Source organism: Pristiophorus japonicus, chromosome 13, assembly GCF_044704955.1.
Source record: "Pristiophorus japonicus isolate sPriJap1 chromosome 13, sPriJap1.hap1, whole genome shotgun sequence".
Lineage (NCBI taxonomy): Eukaryota > Metazoa > Chordata > Chondrichthyes > Pristiophoridae > Pristiophorus > Pristiophorus japonicus.
Window position 1 is genome coordinate 73,876,252 of NC_091989.1, and position 20,849 is coordinate 73,897,100.

The 20,849-nt window shown below is 46.6% G+C and overlaps 1 protein-coding gene and 2 non-coding genes across 4 annotated transcripts; all 3 read right to left on the reverse strand.

Annotated features, from left to right (window-relative positions):
- Positions 1-6,995: 6,995 nt before the first annotated feature.
- LOC139278641 (solute carrier family 25 member 3-like) lies at positions 6,996-16,606 on the reverse strand. Of its 2 annotated transcripts, none has more exons than XM_070897655.1 (7): positions 16,384-16,606; positions 15,940-16,070; positions 14,045-14,224; positions 12,393-12,574; positions 10,656-10,828; positions 8,251-8,361; positions 6,996-8,167 (listed from the first exon to the last, which is right to left on the reverse strand). In XM_070897655.1, exons 1-7 carry the CDS (start codon positions 16,544-16,546, stop codon positions 8,007-8,009), a joined length of 1,101 nt encoding a protein of 366 aa, XP_070753756.1. In that variant the 5' UTR covers positions 16,547-16,606; the 3' UTR covers positions 6,996-8,006. The 2 variants fall into 2 exon arrangements, with proteins under 2 accessions (XP_070753756.1, XP_070753757.1); XM_070897656.1 differs by lacking the exon at positions 15,940-16,070 and adding an exon at positions 15,609-15,733 and having other exon boundaries at positions 16,384-16,605.
- Positions 7,360-7,612, reverse strand: LOC139279209 (small nucleolar RNA SNORA53). Its single transcript, XR_011596425.1, has one exon. It is a non-coding gene; the product is annotated as a small nucleolar RNA SNORA53 (small nucleolar RNA).
- Positions 12,105-12,356, reverse strand: LOC139279208 (small nucleolar RNA SNORA53). The gene has a single exon (XR_011596424.1). It is a non-coding gene; the product is annotated as a small nucleolar RNA SNORA53 (small nucleolar RNA).
- Positions 16,607-20,849: the final 4,243 nt, after the last annotated feature.

Sequence of the window (20,849 nt, forward strand, 5' to 3'; positions counted from 1 at the left end):
CTCCAGTATGTGGGGATCAATACTTCACCAACCTGTGAAGTGAGCAAGCTGGATTCTGGGGGACAAGGCCTAACCTTGAAACCATGGCTTATTGCAGGTTTCCTCATCACCGAGAACGCTGCACGGTATTGCTTCCATTGGCCGTCCTCCGCAAAGTGGCAGGTGGTGGAGAGGACCATCAGGGTCCTTCAATCCTGCGTCAGGTGCCCAGATATTGCAGGAGGTGTACTGTAATAACCCTCGGACAGGTCAGGTGTAGTGCTGGAGTAACTCTCGGACAGGTCAGGTGTAGTACTGTAATAACCCTCGGACAGGTCAGGTGTAGTACTGGAGTAACTCTCGGACAGGTCAGGTGTAGTACTGGAGTAACCCTCGGACAGGTCGGGTGTAGTACTGTAATAACCCTCGGACAGGTCAGGTGTAGTATTGGAGTAACTCTCGGACAGGTCAGGTGTAGTACTGGAGTAACCCTCGGACAGGTCGGGTGTAGTACTGTAATAACCCTCGGACAGGTCGTGTGTAGTACTGTAATAACCCTCGGACAGGTCAGGTGAAGTACTGGAGTAACTCTCGGACAGGTCGGGTGTAGTACTGTAATAACCCTCGGACAGGTCAGGTGTAGTACTGGAGTAACTCTCGGACAGGTCAAGTGTACTGGAGTAACTCTCGGACAGGTCAGGTGTACTGCAGTAATCCTCGGACAGGTCGGGTGTAGTACTGTAATAACCCTCGGACAGGTCAGGTGTACTGGAGTAACTCTCGGACAGGTCAGGTGTACTGTAGTAATCCTCGGACAGGTCGGGTGTAGTACTGTAATAACCCTCGGACAGGTCGTGTGTAATACTGTAATAACCCTCGGACAGGTCAGGTGTAGTACTGGAGTAACCCTCGGATAGGTCAGGTGTACTGGAGTAACCCTCGGACAGGTCGGGTGTAGTACTGGAGTAACTCTCGGACAGATCAGGTGTACTGGAGTAACTCTCGGACAGGTCAGGTGTACTGAAGTAACCCTCGGACAGGTCGGGTGTAGTATAGTAATAACCCTCGGACAGGTCAGGTGTAGTACTGTAATAACCCTCGGACAGGTCAGGTGTAGTACTGGAGTAACCCTCGGACAGGTCAGGTGTAGTACTGTAATAACCCTCGGCCAGGTCAGGTGTAGTACTGGAGTAACCCTCGGACAGGTCGGGTGTAGTACTGTAATAACCCTCGGACAGGTCAGCTGTACTGGAGTAACCCTCGGACAGGTCAGGTGTAACTGGAGTAACCCTCGGACAGGTCAGGTGTAGTACTGTAATAACCCTCGGACAGGTCAGGTGTACTGGAGTAACTCTCGGACATGTCAGGTGTACTGGAGTAATCCTCGGACAGGTCAGGTGTAGTACTGGAGTAACCCTCGGACAGGTCAGGTGTACTGGAGTAACCCTCGGACATCTCAGGTGTACTGGAGTAACCCTCGGACAAATCGGGTGTAGTACTGTAATAACCCGGGTGCCCGGCGAATCGCCTCAGTTTTTGATTCAGTGGTCCGGATCCCATCTGCGGCAACCTCCTGCCCAGGAACTCGACCTCTGGGGCCAAAAACACGCACTTGGCCTTTTTTAGCCGCAAGCCTACCCAGTCCAATTGGCGTAGCACCTCCTCCAGGTTGCGGAGGTGTTCCTCAGTATCTCGACCCATTATGAGAATGTCGTCTTGGACTTGATCAAACTTTCCATGTTTCTCTGAAAGATAGCCGCTGCCGAACGAATGCCAAACGGACACCTATTGTAAACAAATAATCCCTTGTGCGTCGTGATGGTGCTCAGAAGCTTGGATTCTTCAGCCAGTTCCTGAGTCATGTAGGCCGAAGTGAGGTCCAGCTTCATGAACAGCTTGCCACCTGCCAGCGTGGCAAAGAGGTCCTCCGCTCTTGGAAGCAGGTATTGGTCTTGCAGCGACACTTGGTTGATGGTGGCTTTGTAGTCGCCACAAATCCTAACCGAGCCATCTGCTTTGAGGACGGGAACGATGGGACTTGCCCAGTCGCTGAATTCAACGGCCGAAATTATGCCTGAGCAGCCTGTCCAGTTCACTTTCAATTTTCTCACGCATCATGTACGGCACCGCTCTGGCTTTGTGGTGCACTGGTCTGGCGTCTGGAGTGATGCGTATCACTACTTTAGTGCCCTTGAACGTACCGACACCGGGTTGAAAGAGTGACTCGAATTCTTGCAATACCTGCGAGCATGAACTTCGCTCCACGGATGAAATGGCGTGCACATCCCCCCATTTTCAATTCATCTCAGCTAGCCAACTCTTCCCCAAAAGCGCGGGCCCATTTCCCAGAACAATCCAGAGTGGCAGCCGATTCTGTAATCCATTATGCATTACCACCAAGTTTGCACTGCCCAGCACTGGGATGATTTTTTTGGTGTACGTACGTAGCTGCGTCTCAATGCGTTCCAGTTTGGGCCTGCTAGCTCTGTGTGGCCATAGTCTCTCAAATTGTTGGCCGTTCATGAGTGACTGGCTAGCTCCCGTATCCAGCTCCATGTGCACCGGGATGCCATTCAGTAAGACTTTCATCATCATGGATGGCGTTTTAGTGTCTGAGCTGTGGATGTCAGCCACATGAACCCGCTGAACTTCAGCATCCATGGTTGTACCCCAAGCCTCATCCTGCATTGCAGACCCCTCGTCTGGTTCCTCTGTCTCACAGACTAGCCTCACTACTGCCTTTTTGCACATCTTGGCCAACTGACATTACAAATCCTACAGGTATAAAGCTGGAACCTGCAGCTTTTGGCAGTGTGTCTACCCCCACACCTCCAACATGAGCTGAGATTGCTGTTAACAAAAGGACTATTCCCAGGCATTCCTCTCTGATGGCCTGTTTGGCTCTTTCTAAGCCTTCTGATGGAGGGTGTTAATGGTCCCATCACGGGATGCATTATTCCTCGTGATGGCGTGAATTGCCGATCCCCTTTCCATTGTCCCTGTTGCGGGCCAACCCTGGAGCTTGTTGCTGCCTGGGCGGTGTCAAATTGCCCTTGCCTGCCTGTCTGGGCGGTGTCAAATTGCCCTTGCTTGCCTGTCTGGGCGGTGTCGAATTGCCCTTGCCTGCTTGCGGGGTTCTGTATCACTTTTACAACATTAACTCCCTGGTTCATCACAACGTTAAAACCAAGGCTGCGTGCATAAATTATCTTGGTCTCCTCTTCCCCTGCCATAAAGGTCTGAGCTATCAATGCCGCTCCTTCTAAAGTCAGGTCCTTGGTCTTTATGAGCTTCCTGAAAATGCCGGCATGATTAATGCCCTCGATGAAGAAGTCCCTTAACATCTCCCCCCTGCAGGCATCAGAGAACTTACAGAGACTGGCCAAACGCTGTAGTTCTGCTACGAAGTCCGAGACGTTTTGACCCTCCCGACGCCGGTGAGAGTAGAACCGGTGCTGGGCCATGTGTACGCTACTCACCGGCTTGAGATGCTCATTGATCAGCTGGCTGAGCTCTTCGAAGGACTTGTCTGCTGGAATTTGGGGTGCGAGCAGGTCTTTCATCAGCGCATATGTCTGTGGACCACAGCTGGTCAGTAGATGCACCCTCTGCTTGTCAGCCGCTGTCTCTTCCAGCTAGTCCTTTGTGACAAAGCTCTGCTGGAGTCTTTCCACAAAGTCGTCCCAGTCCTCACCCACACAGTAACGTTCCTCTGTGCCACCGGTGGCCATCCTCGTGGTTCGGTGATTCCCGTTTCTCGTCGCCAGATGTAGTGTCTCTGCACCTTACTACAGACTCACACGAGGCATGGATATATCAGACACGGTCACTCTGTGACCTTCACTTTATTCCCAGGACCAAGGAGTGCTGACCCTGGGTGGGACCACCCCTTTTATACCTGAAAACCCAGGTGAGGAGTGTCTCCCGCAAGTTCACCCCCTGTGGTCAGGGTGTGCATTTCAATGGTACAGGTACAGTGTGCATGAGTTAGTTACATAACTATTGTCATTGCAAGATGGTGAAATACATGACACCCCCTAGTTCTAGTCTACCCCATCAGTGGAAACATCCTCTCTGCATCCACCTTGTCAAGCCCCCTCATAAACTTATATGTTTTGATAAGATCACCTATCTTTCTTCTGAATTCTAATGAATAGAGGCCCAACCTACTCAACCTTTCCTCATAAGTCAACCCCTTCATCTCCGGAATCAACCCATGAACCTTCTCTGAACTGCCTCCAAAGCAAGTATAACCTTTCTTAAATATGGAAACCAAAACTGCACACAGTATTCCAGGCGTGGCCTCACCAATACCCTGTATAACTGTACCAAGACTTGCCTGCTTTTATACTCCATCCCCTTTGCAATAAAGGCCAAGATTCCAATGGCCTTCCTGATCACGTGCTGTACCTGCACCAGTACCCCCAGGTCCTACTGTACTGCAGCACTTTGCAATCTTTCTCCATTTAAATAATAACTTGCTCTTCAATTTTTTTTTGATTTAGGATGGGACTGCACTCACTGTTTCCAGTCTTATCTATTTAATTGTAGCCGGAGAATCACCTGCAATGGCTTCTCTTCCCACCCCCGCATCATTACCTCTGGTGTCCCCCAAGGATCTATCCTTGGCCCCTCCTATTTCTCATCTACATGTTGCCCCTTGGAGACATCATCTGAAAACACAGCGTCAGTTTCCATATGTACACTGATGGCACCCAGCTCTACCTCACCACCACTTCTCTGGACCATCACCATGGTCTCTGTGTTATCTGACTGCTCCCGCATCCAATTCCGCATGAGCAGAAATGTCCTCCAATTAAGCTTTGGGAAGACTGAAGCCATTATCTTTGGTCCCCACCACAAACTCTGTTCCCTCGCCACTGACTTCATCCCTCTCTCAGGCTGATCCACAATGTTTGCAACCTCGGTGTCATATTTGACCCCGAGCTGAGTTTCTCAACACATATCCATTCCATCACAACACATATCCATTCCATCACAACACCCGCCTATTTCCACCTCTGTAACATCTCCGGCCGTGCCTCAGCTCATCCGCTGCTGAAACTCTCATCCATGCCTTTGTTACCTTCCAGGCTTGACTATTCCAATACTCTCCTGGCCAGTCTCCAAAATTCCACCCTACATAAACTTCAGTTTCTTCAAAACTCGCTGCCTGTGTCCTAACTCGTACCCGCTCAGTCATCACCCTTGTGCTCACTGACTTACACTGGCTACCAGTCCAACAACAATTCACATTTAAATATCTCACCCTTGTGTTCAAATGTCTCGATGTCCTCAACCCTCCTTGCAACTCTCCTTCAGCCACACAACCCTCCAGTACCTTTGCACTCCTCCAATTCTGGTCTCGTATATCCCCAATTTAATTGTTCCACCATTGGCGGCCATCAGCTGCCTGGGCCCTAAGCTCTGGAATTCCCTCTCCACCTCTCTCTCCTCCTTTAAGATGCTCATTAAAACCTATCTCTTTGACCAAGCATTTGATCACCTGTCCTAATATCTCCTTATGTGGCTCGGTGTCCAATTTAATTTTGGTAACGATTCTGTGAAGTGCCTTGGGATGTTTTACAGCGTTAAAGGCGTGATATAAATACAAGTAGTTGTTGCTCTGCCCCCATAACTTTGTCGGAGGTGAGATGGTGCAATGCAGGTTGCCAGGGTGAAGTTATGGGCTGGAGCTGCAGAATCTCCGAGGGTTGCCAGCCGGTTGACCCCATCAGTTGGTTATGCTCGGTAATCCACAGATCAACACTGCTGTGACCTGCGTCATCTTCGCTAAATTCCAACTTTCAGATCCGTGATGTCAGTATTCATTTGTCAGCTTCCCAAATTGCTGTGGAATTTAAATTGCTCGTGTTGCTGGGCAGGCCACAGCAGGATTGTTTCATCAAATGCCGGGAGTGTGAAACTAGAGGCTTTGCATTGGCAATTGTACAATAGTTATCAGGAGAGTTGGATGAAATGTTTATTGCACACAGCTTTGTGCCACGATAAAAAAAAACAATGTTGGGATTCAGATACCCTTGTACTGGTTAACATGCAGGTATAGCAATTAGGAAGGCAAATAGTATGTTAGCCTTTATTACAAGGGAGTTGGCATGCAAGAGTAGGGAAGTCATGCTGCAATTGTATAGACCTTGGTTAGACCACACTGCACAGTTCTGGCCTCCACATTACAAAAAGGATACGCAGGCACTGGAGATGGTGCAAAAACAATTGACAAGGATGATGTCAGAACTGGGATGTTAGAACTACTGGGAAAATACTGCTGAGGCTCTTTTCTCTGAATGAGAAGGTTGACTTGCTGCTACAGGTCTTAGTATGAAGGTATTTGATACAGTAAGATGTAGAGAAAGTGTTTCTGTTGTGGGAATCCAAAACTAAGGCATAAATAAGATAGCCACTAATAAATTCAATAGGGAAATCAGGAGAAAGTGCTTTACCCAGAGAATGGTGAGATTGTGGAACTCTCTGCCACATGAGTGGTTGAGGCAAATAGCAGATACATTTCAGGGGAAGCTGGTTAAGTACTTGAGGGAGAATGAGTTGTGTTTAGGTGAAGGTGGGATGCACATGTGGAGCACAGACCAGCTGTGCCCAATGGCTTGTTTCTGTGCTGCGAGTTCTATGTAATGTAATATTCAGCCAATAGGTCCGGACTTTCCAGTTCGACCACCCTAACCCAACATAATTGGAAAAAGGACCCAGTGACTGTAGCAGGTTCCATCCCTAGCCTGTGTGATCTTGGCCAATCTTGGTCGTTGGGGCACTATAATTTACTGCCCTGGGCTAAGGAAGGTATAGGGAAAAAACTGACCCAGTCCTGACCCCGATCCAGCAACCTCTGCTGCCAGGCTCACCTGTCTGATAGCATGAGGATAGCCAGTCACAGCTCACATGATAAAGACAGCTGCACAAGGATGAAACCATTGCCTGTGGAACTATAACCCAGTGAGGAGGTCAACACCTCCGGGACACAATAACATCGCAGAGAAAAATTGATTGTTGCAAATATTCTTTAATGCTTACTGACCCAAATAACCAAAACCCAGAGTGCAACAAACTAGAATATTACCTACAAAGATCTTGGTCCCATGTTGATGTCAGCCCCCAAATTAAACAGATTTAACACTTGCCATACCGTTGAATATCAAATGTAAGAACATTACAGATATTTGCAATGCTGCAGCCATTCCTTTGATCGAGATTGTAAGCAGGATTTTACCGATGCCGGCGCTTCCATATAAAAATGGTAATTTAGCACAACTGGCAATTTTTAATCATGGGGTCACTAAGCAGCTAGAATAGCTTGCAAACATGTCACCACGTTTTATTGCAACATTTAAATCAGATGTTGATAAACATGTCCGCAGAGCAGCAAAGTCCTGATGGTAGGAAACTGCCTGCAGTAACAGGTCGTTCACATCAGAACAGAGGGTCTACTGTGCAGGTATATTACTCTCGCACGCCAATGACTCATGCACCTTCAACTGTACAACTACTAAAGTTGCTGAATGTTACCTGCTAGCACACTGGAGAACCCAACACCAGAGTGCAAAGATCGACCAGTAAAGCACAACAGATACATTCCAAAGGTGGATCTAAGGAGCATGTTTTATTTTACACTATGAGCATTCAAATGTACAAACCAGCTGGATAGTTTAGTCACAATCACAAACATGGAGTGAAAAGCTGTGGCGAAACAAATACGCAGCAGCACAAGATTTGCCCAAGGTGCCTCTGCTTAGCAAGAGTTCGTTCAAACCAAAAGTTTGAATCTGAACTATTTTTAAATAGATTGTGGTGAACTAGACCTGCAAATAAAACAACTATGAGCTGCACATCTAAAACTTGGGTAATTGTTCTTTATTCAGAATCAGAGTTGATGAATACTCTGCACCCAGTCTGCCAGGGTTCATCAACAGCCACACATTACAAACATGATACTTTCAATATTAAATAGAACATTCAATCCATGTCTTATGGATGAAGTCCAAGTCCATGTGTTCTTACTTATCCAACCCAAGCTTCTTCTTCAGCGACTCTGGCATCTCTGGGGGAGGTGGGCGAGGAAGTCTGAAGTAGACCTTAACCGAGTCATAGATAAACCACTGCAAGGCAGTCAGAGTGCCGATCATGATAATACGAGCAATCAGCCCCTTCCACACTCCTGCAGAACAAAAAACAGTTCATTGGGTCACATGTTTAACTTGAAAGCATGGCACATCATCTAGAATATGGAATATGGCTTACCGACAGGTCCAAGCCTCTGCAGAACCTGTATAGCAGAGCTACCCTTTTCCTTGTTCAGCACAGACACCACAGAGTCAGCAGGGTGAGACACGATAGCACAAAACACACCAGCTGAAAGGAACAGAAAAAACGGTCAGTTGCACAAAATAGTAACAGTGTGGCACTTAATTAAAAACCATTACCAACGGGACAATTGTTAGCTACCAAAGGACATGATTATTTTTAAATGTATTGAAATAATTGAATACCGAACTTAAGTGTTCTATCAGAGGCCTCCTATGAAGCCATGCCACTAGACAGCACTCTGGCACCAGTTGAAACGTGTCAGCAGCTAATATGGAGGGGCCAACTACAATTAGCCATGTCAGGATTCGAAGCAGACAACCCAATGCTTCAGTGAGAATTGCAAAAAAAAACTTCACTGATGTTTGATCCGAAATTGCAGCAAATATTCACACCCTAGTAGAAGCTCCATTAACCAACTCTGAACTACTAACTGCTGAATAACACAGCATAGGAGCCCATTTGGACCATCGCACCTGTGCAGACTCTTTGAAAGAGCTATCCATTTAGTCCCATTAGCGCTGCAAATTTCTCCCCTTCAATTATTTATCCAATTCCCTTGTGAAAGTTTTCAATCTGCTTCCACCACCCTTGCAGGTAGTGCATTCCAGATCACTAAAAAAAATTCTCATCTCACCTAGTTTTTTTTGTGCCAAATATCTTTATATTCTGATGAAGGGTCATCGATCTGAAATGTTAACTCTGTTTCTCTCCACAGATGCTGCCTGACCCACAGATTTCCAGCATGTTCTGTTTTTATTTCAGATTCCAGCATCCGCAGTGTTTTTTTTAAAAATCTTTATATCAAAGTTTGCTGGAGACACCCCATTAGGTGCCACTGTAAGTAATGTGGATGGGAGCGGAAAGTGTAAAGGGACATCGATAGATTCAGTGAGTGGGCAAAACTGTGGCAGATGGAGTTCAACGTGGGAAAGTGTGAGGGCATCCATTTTGGACCCAAGAAAGATGGATCAGAGTATGTTCTAAATGCTGAGAAACTGCTATATAAAGGGCTACAGTTGTATCGTTCTCTGGTTAGACTGCGTTCAGTTCTGAGCACTGCACCCCAGCAATGATAAATTGGCCTTGGAGTGAGTCCAGAATATCAGGGTTAAATGATGAGGAATGGTTGTACAGACAAGACTTCTATTTCCTTGAATACAAGATTATGGGCATATCTAATCGATACTTACAGCACGAAACAAGCCATTCGGCCCAACGCTTCACATGAGCCTCCTCCCATCCTTCATCTATGCCCATCAACAACTATTCCTTTCTCCCTCGTGTTTACCCAGCTTCCCCATCAATGCATCGATGCTATTTGCTTCAGCTACTCCTTGTGGTCACGAGTTCCACATTCTCACCACTCCCTGGGTAAAGATTATTCTCCTGAATTCCCTATCGGATTTATTACTGATTATCTTACATTTATGGCCCCTAGTTCTGGTCTCATCTACAAGTGGAAACATCTCTACATCTACCCTGGGCAAACCAGCCCCAGCCTGTTCAATCTTTCCCAATTGGTATAACCTCCCAGTCCTGATACCATTCTGGTAAACCTTTTTTTGCATCCTCTTTATAATATGGAGACCAGAACTGTTGGAGTACTCCAAGTGTGGTGTAACCAACGTTTGTTACAAGTTTATCACTTCTCTGCGTTTCAATTCTAACCTTTCTACAAATCACCCCCCAGTGCTTGGTTTGCTTTTTTAATGACCTCACTAACCTACATTGTTACCTGGTGATATATACATCTGTATCCCCACTATTTCCTTTAGTGGGGGAGGACAGAACATAACCTTAAAATTAGAGCTAGGCCATTTAGGGGCAATGTCAGGAAGCACTCTTTCCACACAAAGGGAAACATTGAACACTATCTCAAAGCTGTTAAGGCTGGGGGTGGAGGGTTCAAGCAGTTCTTCACACAAAGGGCAGTGGAAATCTGGAACTCTCTCCTCCAGAAAGCAATTGTTGCTAGGTCAATTGAAACTTTCAAAACAGACGATACAGACCGTGGCAGGTAAATGAAGTTAAGATACAGATTAGCCACGATCTAATCGAGGCACGAGGGGATGATGTTCCCATGTTGAGTCTGACAATTGCTAATTGACTTCGCAACATGGAAAATGTTTGTCACAAACTAATATGCTGGGGCAGCTCCTGACAATTATCACTTGAGAATATTTACACATTAGCTACACCCAAATGATGTAGACAGAGGTCCTAAGGGACCAACCATGCACCAGACATGAACTGGTCTACAAAGCCACACAAATGTACAAACAGCAAATAAGTGGCTAAAATATTTCACTCTTTCCTCCATTTTTCCAATAATTTCTTACCAATATAACCAGCAACAAAAGTCACCACCAGCTGCTCAGATTTGGTGCAGTCGACACGGGGTTTGGGCACCACGTATCTGTACAGTGCTTCAACTGTGCGCTCAAAGCAAGCAAACTTCATCATTGTGTAGGGGATCTGTCTCATCCAGAGAGGGACAACACCTTTGTAGAACCTGTTGAATAAGAGTAATGGCAATATATGTGAAGCCTTTAACTTACTGAATCTCTCCTGCCATACATGTTCGAGTTTAGAATGTATAAAAGACAGAATCACACTCCACTAAGGCAGGCTCATAGCCAAAAGCACAATATCAAAAAGGGTGTAAAACAAAGTCAAGACAAGTCCCACCTACTATTCCAGCATGACACTTTGGGGTCCGGGTCTTTTCAGTCAACCTCTACATTTGTCATCTGATAGTTTAGATCACTTGAGCCCCACCTACCTGTCAAGAGTATCTTTACTAATTTGATATCTATTTCAGCTGTGGATAACAGAACAGAACTTGATGTTATCAATTATTTTAGGTACTGAAATAACTACATAGGCTTTCTCCCACCTTTAATGGGTGGCAGAGCATCACGTCACACCAGTACATAATTGCAGTAGAAATCTTTGTATGGAACTCAAGGCTGCAATCTAAATGCTGAACTATTCGTCTGAAAATAACTTTCTCATGTGCAGCATTTTGGCACTAGCCTGAACTATATCTTAAAGTTCAAACAGTTACATCTCCTTCAAGAATCCCAGTTGCTGAGACTTCCTGGATCTGAATGGTGCTCTGGTACATGGTGTCCATTTCACATAATGAACAAGCCCCACAGTCTATTTGCTCAAAGACAGCTGAGCAGCGCCTCCTTGAGTCTGGCAGACAATCGAAGAACCGTGCACAAGTCGGATCAGGTTAAGCATAAACATTTCCTCAGGTGAAACTAAAGGTACTTCTACAAAAGCCAAAACAAGACAGAACAGGACATTTGTCACGTTGCATCCAAAGCCAGAATTTCGACCAATGCTGAGACAAGTTCCTTGAAAGCTCTTTCCATTTTCAATATGCAAATCAAAACCGTAAAAACTGGATGATGTGGGAAACCAAAGAGGGCTGATTCTGGAGCACTGGGCTCACACAAACATACATATTCTGGTTCTAAAACCAGAGTTTATTTTGATGCTGCCACCAGCTGAAGGAAGTATCATGGGACGAGCAGATCACTGGCTACAAGGAGCAGGCCCAAGCGTCTGAACACTGAAGCCGCAATGATCAGAAACAAGTCGTTTCTCCCATCAGAAGTGACAGTGCTGTGGGAAGCCCCATGAAATTTCTGCATTGCACTCTGTTTTAATTCAGACATGCCATCCGCTTGCCCACCTACCATACCCGATAGTGCCGATTCCTATACTGCGGCTTATTGTTCACTTTAACACACCAAATAAGCAAACATTATAGTTTTCATGTCCGCAAACCAGCCACGTCCCAATGGCAGGAAACAGCATGTAGTACACAGGCCGTTCACATTGGAACAAGCAAGGCTAATATGCAGGTATATTATTCTCACACATCAATGACTCAAGCACCTTTGACTGTACAACCACAAAAGTTGCGGATTATCTGGTAACCATACTGGAGAACCCACCACGGAGCAATGCGGCCAGCCAGCACAGCAAAACAGATACACCTCAAAGGTGGATCTAAGGAATGTGTTGGTCAAGTTTTATCCAATAAACACAAGCATACTTACGCCCAAATGCCTTCCTCAGAATACATTTTAGGAAAAGCTTCTCTCAGATTGTTTGCAAATCCAGGTTGGGTCTGAATACGGACCTTACAAGCCTCCATCGGAGAAAGTGCAATATCAGCGAAGAATTCAGCACTGGCAGATGCAGCAAGATACAGAGATGTACGCCACATGTATGCATTTTCCTGTAATGAAATTGAGAGATTATACCTTTTCTGCTGAAAACTTAATCATTGGTTCCTCATTTTCAAAGGAAAGACCTTTCACTTTCAAACTGAGTGCTGATTACTGCAAAGGAATGATCAACCACCGACCCACTTCCATCCTCTATATTCAAGGCACATAGCTATTTGCACTAGAAAATGCTCTGGTAGGCTCTCCACGATCACATAACCTGATTGATTCCCTTGGAGGAGAAGCCACACCGAGGTTTCTCTGGAGTGTGTAATTGGAACCGCCCAGCCCAAGTTCTGAGTGACTTTGCAAAGTGTAATTTAGGCCGTTCTGACTTCAGAGTCCAGACAGGGTAGAGCTCTCCCAGCACAAGTTCCTGACACCCACAGCCCAAGTTCGTGCCCCCTCCAGCCCATGTTCCTGACCTCTCTCCGCCGCCACAGATGGGAGCATTGTGTGGGGGTCACAGATTATGAACAGATTTATTGGGTATGAAGTGAATAATGACAGTGTCGTGAGTTCTGGATTTCATCCAATGATACCCCTCGTCACACACCCCAAACCTTCCAAGAAATCAGGTGTTGGTGCAAAGGGGGTTGGAAGATCGAGATCCATCATCCAAGTTTTCTCTCTCTCCTCCGATCCCCTCTCCCGCTTACGGTTACTGCTCTCCTTCCCCTGGTCGCCAATCCATCAGTACTGCTGGCAGACCCCTGCCTTGCAATTATCACTTTCCCCCAACCCACTCGAGCCATAATGCCCTACTGTCATGGAACTTTCTCCCAAAGAACACCTCCCCTCTCCCCTTTAAAAGACGTCTTGTTAAAAGATTCAACTCTGAACAGATCCTCTCTCGTTAATGGTGCTCACGTCTCCACATGTAGAACACCTGGTTCTACAATGTGCAGCACATAAACTAAAGTTTATACTTAGCAGACTAGTGTACCCGTGTAAATACACCCAGCGCACCCGTGTAAATACACCCAGCGCACCCGTGTAAATACACCGAGTACCAGTGTAAACGCTCACCACACCCAGCGCACCCATGTAAATACACCCAGCGTACCCGTGTAAACGCTCACCACACCCAGCGCACCCGTGTAAATGCACCCAGCGTACCCGTGTAAACGCTCACCACACCCAGCGTACCCGTGTAAACACTCCACACCCAGCGCACCCGTGTAAATACACCCAGCGTACCCGTGTAAACGCTCACCACACCCGTGTAAATACACCCAGCGTACCCGTGTAAACGCTCACCACACCCAGCGTACCCGTGTAAACGCTCACTACACCCAGCGTACCCCTGTAAACGCTCACTACACCCAGCGTACCCGTGTAAACGCTCACTACACCCAGCGCACCCATGTAAATACACCCAGCGTACCCGTGTAAACGCTCACTACACCTAGCGTACCCGTGTAAATGCTCACTAGCTGGTTGCAACTCCTAGATAGAAAGTTTTTATTAAAAAAGCTTACTTCACCCATCAGGTCACCATAAAAGTTCTTGAAGACTTCATAGAAACCAAATTTGCACAGCCCTTGCATCGAATAGCCAATGAAGGTTGGAGCCCATCCTTTCGCCAGACCACGAACACCATCTTCCCTCACTGTGATTGAAAACCCTTTGAAGATGCTCTTGTATTTGCCAGGATCCACCTGGACACAATAATGTAAAAACAGTTACATAATAATGGAAGAGTCCACATTGCCCATCCCAAAACAGAACGAAACACCAACACACCTGTGGCAATTGGCCCCACAAACTGGATAGGAGTCTTCCAAGTCACAATGAGCCCAATCTGGCCAAACTGCAGTAAATGGCATGCACACATCGATTTACCAAGTGTCAAATTTACTATATTGATATCGTGTGAATCAATTAATCTCCTCCCACTTCTCTGGTACTGGGACTTGCAGTGCACATTTCCAGCACAACTGATTCCACTCGCACGCTGTTCACATAATTTGAAAGATTCCAGAGACTAGCTTTGTTGGTGGTTAAGTGAAGGGAATAAAGGGAGGTGTAAACTGGGCAGGTACAGGAGGTTGGGATAAATGGCTGTGTTGTAATTTCCAAGTACAGTTCTGAACACACAGACAAATGAAAAAGGGAAGTCACTCAAGAGGTTGCAATTTTTACCTACAAAAGCGGTAAGCTTAACAAGCAACCACGTAGACACCGTCAAGTCTGTGGTCATGCATTTAGAACAATCAAATCAGACCAAAACAATGGACTTAATGGCCACCTTTGGTGCTGCTAATGTCAGCTTGGTTCAGCGCGATCACTCGCCTGAGGCAGAAGAGCGTGGGTTCAAGCTCCGCTGCAGCACACAATTTAGACACTGCTATATTGCTGATGGTTGAGACGAGATGTTAAAAGGTGTTATGCCACTTTTTGAAGAGCAGAAACCAACGTAGCATTGAGGGGTAGTGATCTAATCAGACTTGCATGCAATGCCTTCATCTGCATTCAGGATTCCATTTATTAGTTTCTTATTTTGCTTTTGTTTGGGGACCAAATACTATCTCTTGGACGTTTAAGCCAATGATCTTCCACAGGAAGTTTGACAAACCACTGATGTAACTCCAGGGACCAGAGGGGGGCAGCATATAAAAGAGCTCAGTAGAAATGGTACAGGGAATTGGTGGCCAGTTCTCCTGCATAACTGAGAAATTCCATTGCAAGTCCCAATGGGGAGTCATGCCACTGAGGGGCTAAAAATCACAAGGACAGCCTCAACATACATCTTTTCCTGTTGAAGCTAGGTTGTTGATAACTTCATTGCAGCATTCCTTTAAAAAAAATCTCAAAAACTATCTGCAATTAATATCATTCTTATAAAGTATCACCACTGTTCCATCCACAACACCCCACAAAACCCAGTCTGTACTACCACGCACAGTTCCTGAGGAAACGTTATGCTGAGAACAAAATGTTGGGCATCTCCATGCTTTTCCCTAAAAAGGTTTCCTGATCTGAGGCCGTGTGCTCAGCACTGCTGGAACTCGGGTACACCTCGTGTTGACGTGAAATACAAACCTGGATGCGACATTTCACCAGATCCAGCGGCACAACAGCAGTGTGTGTAAGACCACAACTCAGAATGCCTCCAAATCCACACAAAGCATAAAACTTGGCGGAGCCATACTCGCAGCTGTAGTTCTCTGCAGCACAGTAAAACAAAGACACACCATGCAATTAGTTGACTGTACGTGCAACATGAGCAGGGCTGGCTTCCTAGAACGTTAACGTGAAGCTGATCAGCACACACCGCAGGCCCGGCCCACTGTCGGGGTGCTGGCGTGCTGGCATGTGCAGTTACCCTGCCTCTCCGTGCGGGCCGGTGAGGACCATGCGCCACACAACAAACCTGAATCCTGCATTTAACCAAATCCAAGGGCACCACCGCCGTGTGCGTCGTACCACAGCTGAGGATTCCGCCCAGGCCGCACAGCGCGAAGAACTTAGTAGAGCCATATTCGCAGCTATACTCCTCCTGGTCTGTGTGGGAAAGTAGAGCATGAGTGCGGGGAGAGGGAAGGGAGTGTGTGTAACGGGGTGGGCTGTGATAAAGGCCGGAGTCCGGCCGGCCGGCCGGGCGGCACGGGATGGAGGCCGGGCCCAAGAGCAGCAGGACGGGTAGAGGTCACCGGGTGACGAGGCCAAGGTCCCAGCCACAGGCCCGGGGCCCAGGGGGAAGCGCCTCACGCCCCGCCTCCTAAACCTTCACCGTCCCCCCGCGGGCCGCAGCCCAGAGAGAGAGAGACCGCGCGACCCGGGGCCCACTCCCACCACCCCACCCCATCGGCCTTACCTGTAGCGGTGGAGGCGGCAGCCAGGCGCCGGCGGGCGGGAGCGGCGGGGCCGCCGGTGTGAGGCGCGGCCTGTGTCGGGCTGGAGCCGCCGTCCCGCAGCAGCTGGAAGCGGGGCGCGTTGAAGGGGTTGGCGCCGGCCAGGGGCAGCACTGAGGAGAACATGGCGGCAGCGTGCGGCCCTCACAGCACTCGCACTCCCCAAAATGGCGGTCGCCGTCCGCGACCTGCGCTTGCGTCACTGTGACGCGCGAGCCCAGCGCCGTCCGCTGATTGGCCAGCGCGTAGGGCGGGCCTGGAGCAGGGATTGTGGGCGGGGCCTGGAGCAGGGGGCGGGCCCGGAATTGGGGCGGGGCCTGCAGCCCCAGCCTGGAGCTGCTGCTGTTGAGGACATGTTCTCTCTCTGGGATTCCCTGCCCCAGGTCAGGGGCTCAGTCATTGAGTATATTCAAGGCAGAGATCGATAGGTTTTTGGATATTAAGGGAATCTAGGGATATGGGGACAGTGTGGGAAGGTGGAGTTGAGGTCGAAGACCAGCCAGGATCTCTGAATGGCGGAGCAGGCTCGAGGGGCCGAATCGTGCTCCTATTTATGGTCTTTGACAGGGTGTCACTTCCCAGCGACTGGCTGCAGGCACAGCGCCCAAAGGAGGGTTCCACTAAGTGCAAAGAACTTCTGTCCTTGGGCAATGTCAACAAAGGCCTTGCTTCCTCTTTATGCAACAAATTGATTTTGCACCTGCAATAAACTATCACTGCTTCTCACTTAAAAATAATCCTCAATATATTTAATCAGAAAGATCTTTTTTTGAAAGCATTGTAGTCTGTCAGGTAGTGAAGCATTGAACATGAACAGACCTGTCTGCACAGGCCGAGGAGGATGCAGGGGGCTAATGTACCATGCTCACAGTCACAGCAGTTTGGGTGAGACAGGTGCTGCAAAGTACAACCATGCGAACAGATTTCGGCAAGAGGTCCCCACCAGTGAACTCAAGTTTCAGTCACGTTGGGGCATTGAGTGAGACAGGAAGAAGGGTGGTGAGGTTAGCCCCCAGCCGGCATGCTGGCTGGGAAGGTCGTCAGAGAGGAAAGTCAGGATTGCTGCCCATAAGCCCATGGAAGTGCACTGCTGGGCCTTTTGGTGATTGCAGAGAGGCAGAGGATAGTTGTAGGGTTATTTGAGGGGCACGAGAGTAGATAGGCCAAGGAGTGTCATAGAAGCATAGATATTTACAGCAGGGAATGAGGCCATTTAGCCCATCATGTCTGTGCCAGCCGAAAGAGCTAGCCAATCTAATCCCACTTTCCAGCTCTTGGTCCACAGCCTTGTAGGTTACAGCACTTCAAGTGCATATCCAAGTACTTTTAAAATGTGAGACCATGTGCAAGACATGCAGGAAAACCCAATATAAGAAAAGTTAAGCCCAAGGTGAGGCAGAGTTCTCTGGGAGATTCATGGTACCAGTGCCATTGGTGGAAGATTGATCAGCTTTGTATCCTAGGCACAGCTGAGTATGACTGTGTAATCGGTAGTAACATTTATGTTTAAGTAGGTTATTAAAACTAGAGTTAGGGCCGAACTTTTTAAATCAACACCGAGTGGGTAAATAAGATGAAATCTCTCCACACCTTCATCTCAAGGGGCTGGAGTACAGAGGGTTGCAAGTTGCATCAAGGTCTGGTTAGGCTGCATCGGGAGTACTGCGTTGGGTTCTGGGTGCACACCTCAGGAAGGATATATCTGCAGCGCAGATTCAGCAGAATTATACCGGGGCTAAATTATGAGGGCAGGTTACATAGACTAGGCTTGATTCCCTTGAGGATAGAAGATTATGTGGTGATCTAATTGAGGCATTTAAGATGATTAATGGATGCTAGGGTAGTTAGAGAGAAACTATTTCCTTTGGTGGGGGAGTTCAGAACAAGGGGCATAACCTTAAAATAGAGCTAGGTTGTTCAGGGGTGATGTCAGGAAGCACTTCTTCACTCAACATGTAGTGGAAATCTGAAACACTCTCCTCCACAAGGCTCCAGGATGGAGGTCAACTGAAAATGTCAAAAGTGACAGATTTTTGTTGCTAGGATATGGAACTAGGCAGATAAATAGAGTTAAGATACAGATCAGACAAGATCTACTGAATGGCGGAACAGACTCCTGTTCCTATGTCCCGACATTGAATTTCGTCAGAAATACAGGCAATATAGTTCATGTCACTTTTTACGTATCGCTGTATGCTTTCTGTAACATTTAGATGGTTTACACTTACACTCTCTGCTGCTGGAGTGAAAGTGAAATATACAAGAATTGCTTGTTTCACTATTGTGTACTCAAGTCACATTTTATAGAAATCAAGTGGTTCTTTCTGTGACGGTTTGTCTCCCCATTCCTCAGTTTCTCATGTGATAATGCACTAACAGTTTAAATGAGTCATCCCTTTTGCCAACAAGCAGACTGAAGCTAGATCTTACTCCACCCCCACTTGCCTGGTGAGATTATGCTGCCTCTTGCAGCCCAGCTCCTGTCTGTGTATTTCCAGCTGACGGTTACATCGCTTGTCTTTATCCTCTTGCACACATTGCAATCCTCCATCGTCTCTTTCGTGTTGGAGCTATGTTTTCCACCAGCAACTCCAATTTCTGTACTTCCAGTTGGAATACTCTTTCATATCTCATACATATATCAGCTTTGCCTGCACTATCACATTGTATTGCGTTTTAGCTTACATAGAAACATAGAAAATAGGTGCAGGAGTAGGCCATTCGGCCCTTCTAGCCTGCACCGCCATTCAATGAGTTCATGGCTGAACATTCAACTTCAGTACCCCATTCCTGCTTTCTCACCATACCCCTTGATCCCCCTAGTAGAAAGGACCTCATCGAACTCCTTTTTGAATATATTTAGTGAATTGGTCTCAACAACTTTCTGTGGTAGAGAATTCCTCTGGGTGAAGAAGTTCCTCCGCATCTCGGTCCTAAATGGCTTACCCCTTATCCTTAGACTGTGACCTCTGGTTCTGGACTTCCCCAACATTGGGAACATTCTTCCTGCATCTAACCTGTCTAACCCCGTCAGAATTTTAAACATTTCTATGAGGTCCCCTCTCATTCTTCTGAACTCCAGTGAATACAAGCCCAGTTGATCCAGTCTTTCTTGATAGCTTAGATTGGTCCAAGTTAATACTTAATGGTCCGCCTAGTCTCCAAATATATCCCACCGCACTATCCTCAATTATTATAAGTTGGGGTATTTTCTGAAATGGCTTAACTTTTACAGCATTTCCATTAAAGAGGTGAAAGCGGTACCTTTACAATAACCTGCCCGTGCAAAGTTGTACAACTCAGAGGATTAACAATTCCCTACTTACAAACATCTGTTCACTGGACTAAAAGTAGTCTCACTCTACATTATAATACTCTTTTAATGGAGAAATATTACATACAACCAAAGTATCCACCATAAACTGAACCTAAACATGAGAATTGGAAAAACACTTAAGTAAAATATCAAATTGATTAATTATTCCTTTTAATAGCTTCTAACAAAATGTAAGTCTATTTTAAAAATATTCAATAGGTTTCATGATCTTCTACAATATCAGTGATCAGGATTGAAACGTGTGGTTAATACATATCACACTTTACAGATCCTCCATCTGACTAAATTCTAGAACGAATGAACAGCTGAACTTGGAAACCTCCCAGTTTTTAAGCACACATAGAGCATCAATATACTGCTTTCTGTGACAGCAAACTGGTATCAAAGGTCAACTTATTTTTAGCATTTGAACAGCAGTCATCTGAACTGAGCGGATACAATCCTGGCAACGTTCCCGTTAAGCTGCACGGCTGCGCAGCAGTCTGAAGGTGCCACGCAGGCCACCCAGTGGCTTTTCAATGCAAGAAACCGTGCATGCATGGAAATGTGAATGGGCCTTGCACCAAAAAAAAAGTATTTATAATAATTGGATCAAACGGTCCTCAACTCATCTTTGAGCCCCATAAGTGCCAGATATGTTTTTCCATTCTTTCTCACGTCTCCTTTGGTGTTGAATGATCTCTCAAATTCCTATGCACTTCTCTTAATTCTTTCTCAGTTCTGAGCTTTCTAGCCTGTGTTAACTTTGAACTCAAGTGTGGAAAGTTCATTGACCTGAAAGGTTAACTTTGTTTCTCTCTCCACAGAAGCCGAATGCTTCCAGCGTTTTGTTTCTATATCAAAAGCTAAATGTTGCATTCTTTTTAATCTTTGCAATTTTATCCATGGTGAATTCTTAGTTTGTCTAATTATGATTAGTTTAATAATGTGGACTTTATGTAATCCAGATTGCCGTTCACTTTTATGTTTGATACAGAAAAAGCAAACTTATTCTAGTTTTTGTTACATACTTTAACGGCACTTCCCTCCCCTGCGACCTCTACCATCGAGAAGGACAAGAGTAGCAATGTCATGTGAACACCATCACCTCCA

Bases quoted from the DNA above. Each gene is read 5' to 3' on its own strand.
- LOC139278641 (XM_070897655.1), bottom strand. From the start codon at position 16,546: ATGTTCTCCTCAGTGCTGCCCCTGGCCGGCGCCAACCCCTTCAACGCG. The intron at 10,829-12,392 runs GTAAGTATGCTT...CTTATTCAACAG, and splicing joins TCTGAGGAAGGCATTTGGGC to GTTCTACAAAGGTGTTGTCC. The intron at 8,362-10,655 runs GTAAGAAATTAT...TGTTCCTTTCAG, and splicing joins TTTTGTTGCTGGTTATATTG to CTGGTGTGTTTTGTGCTATC.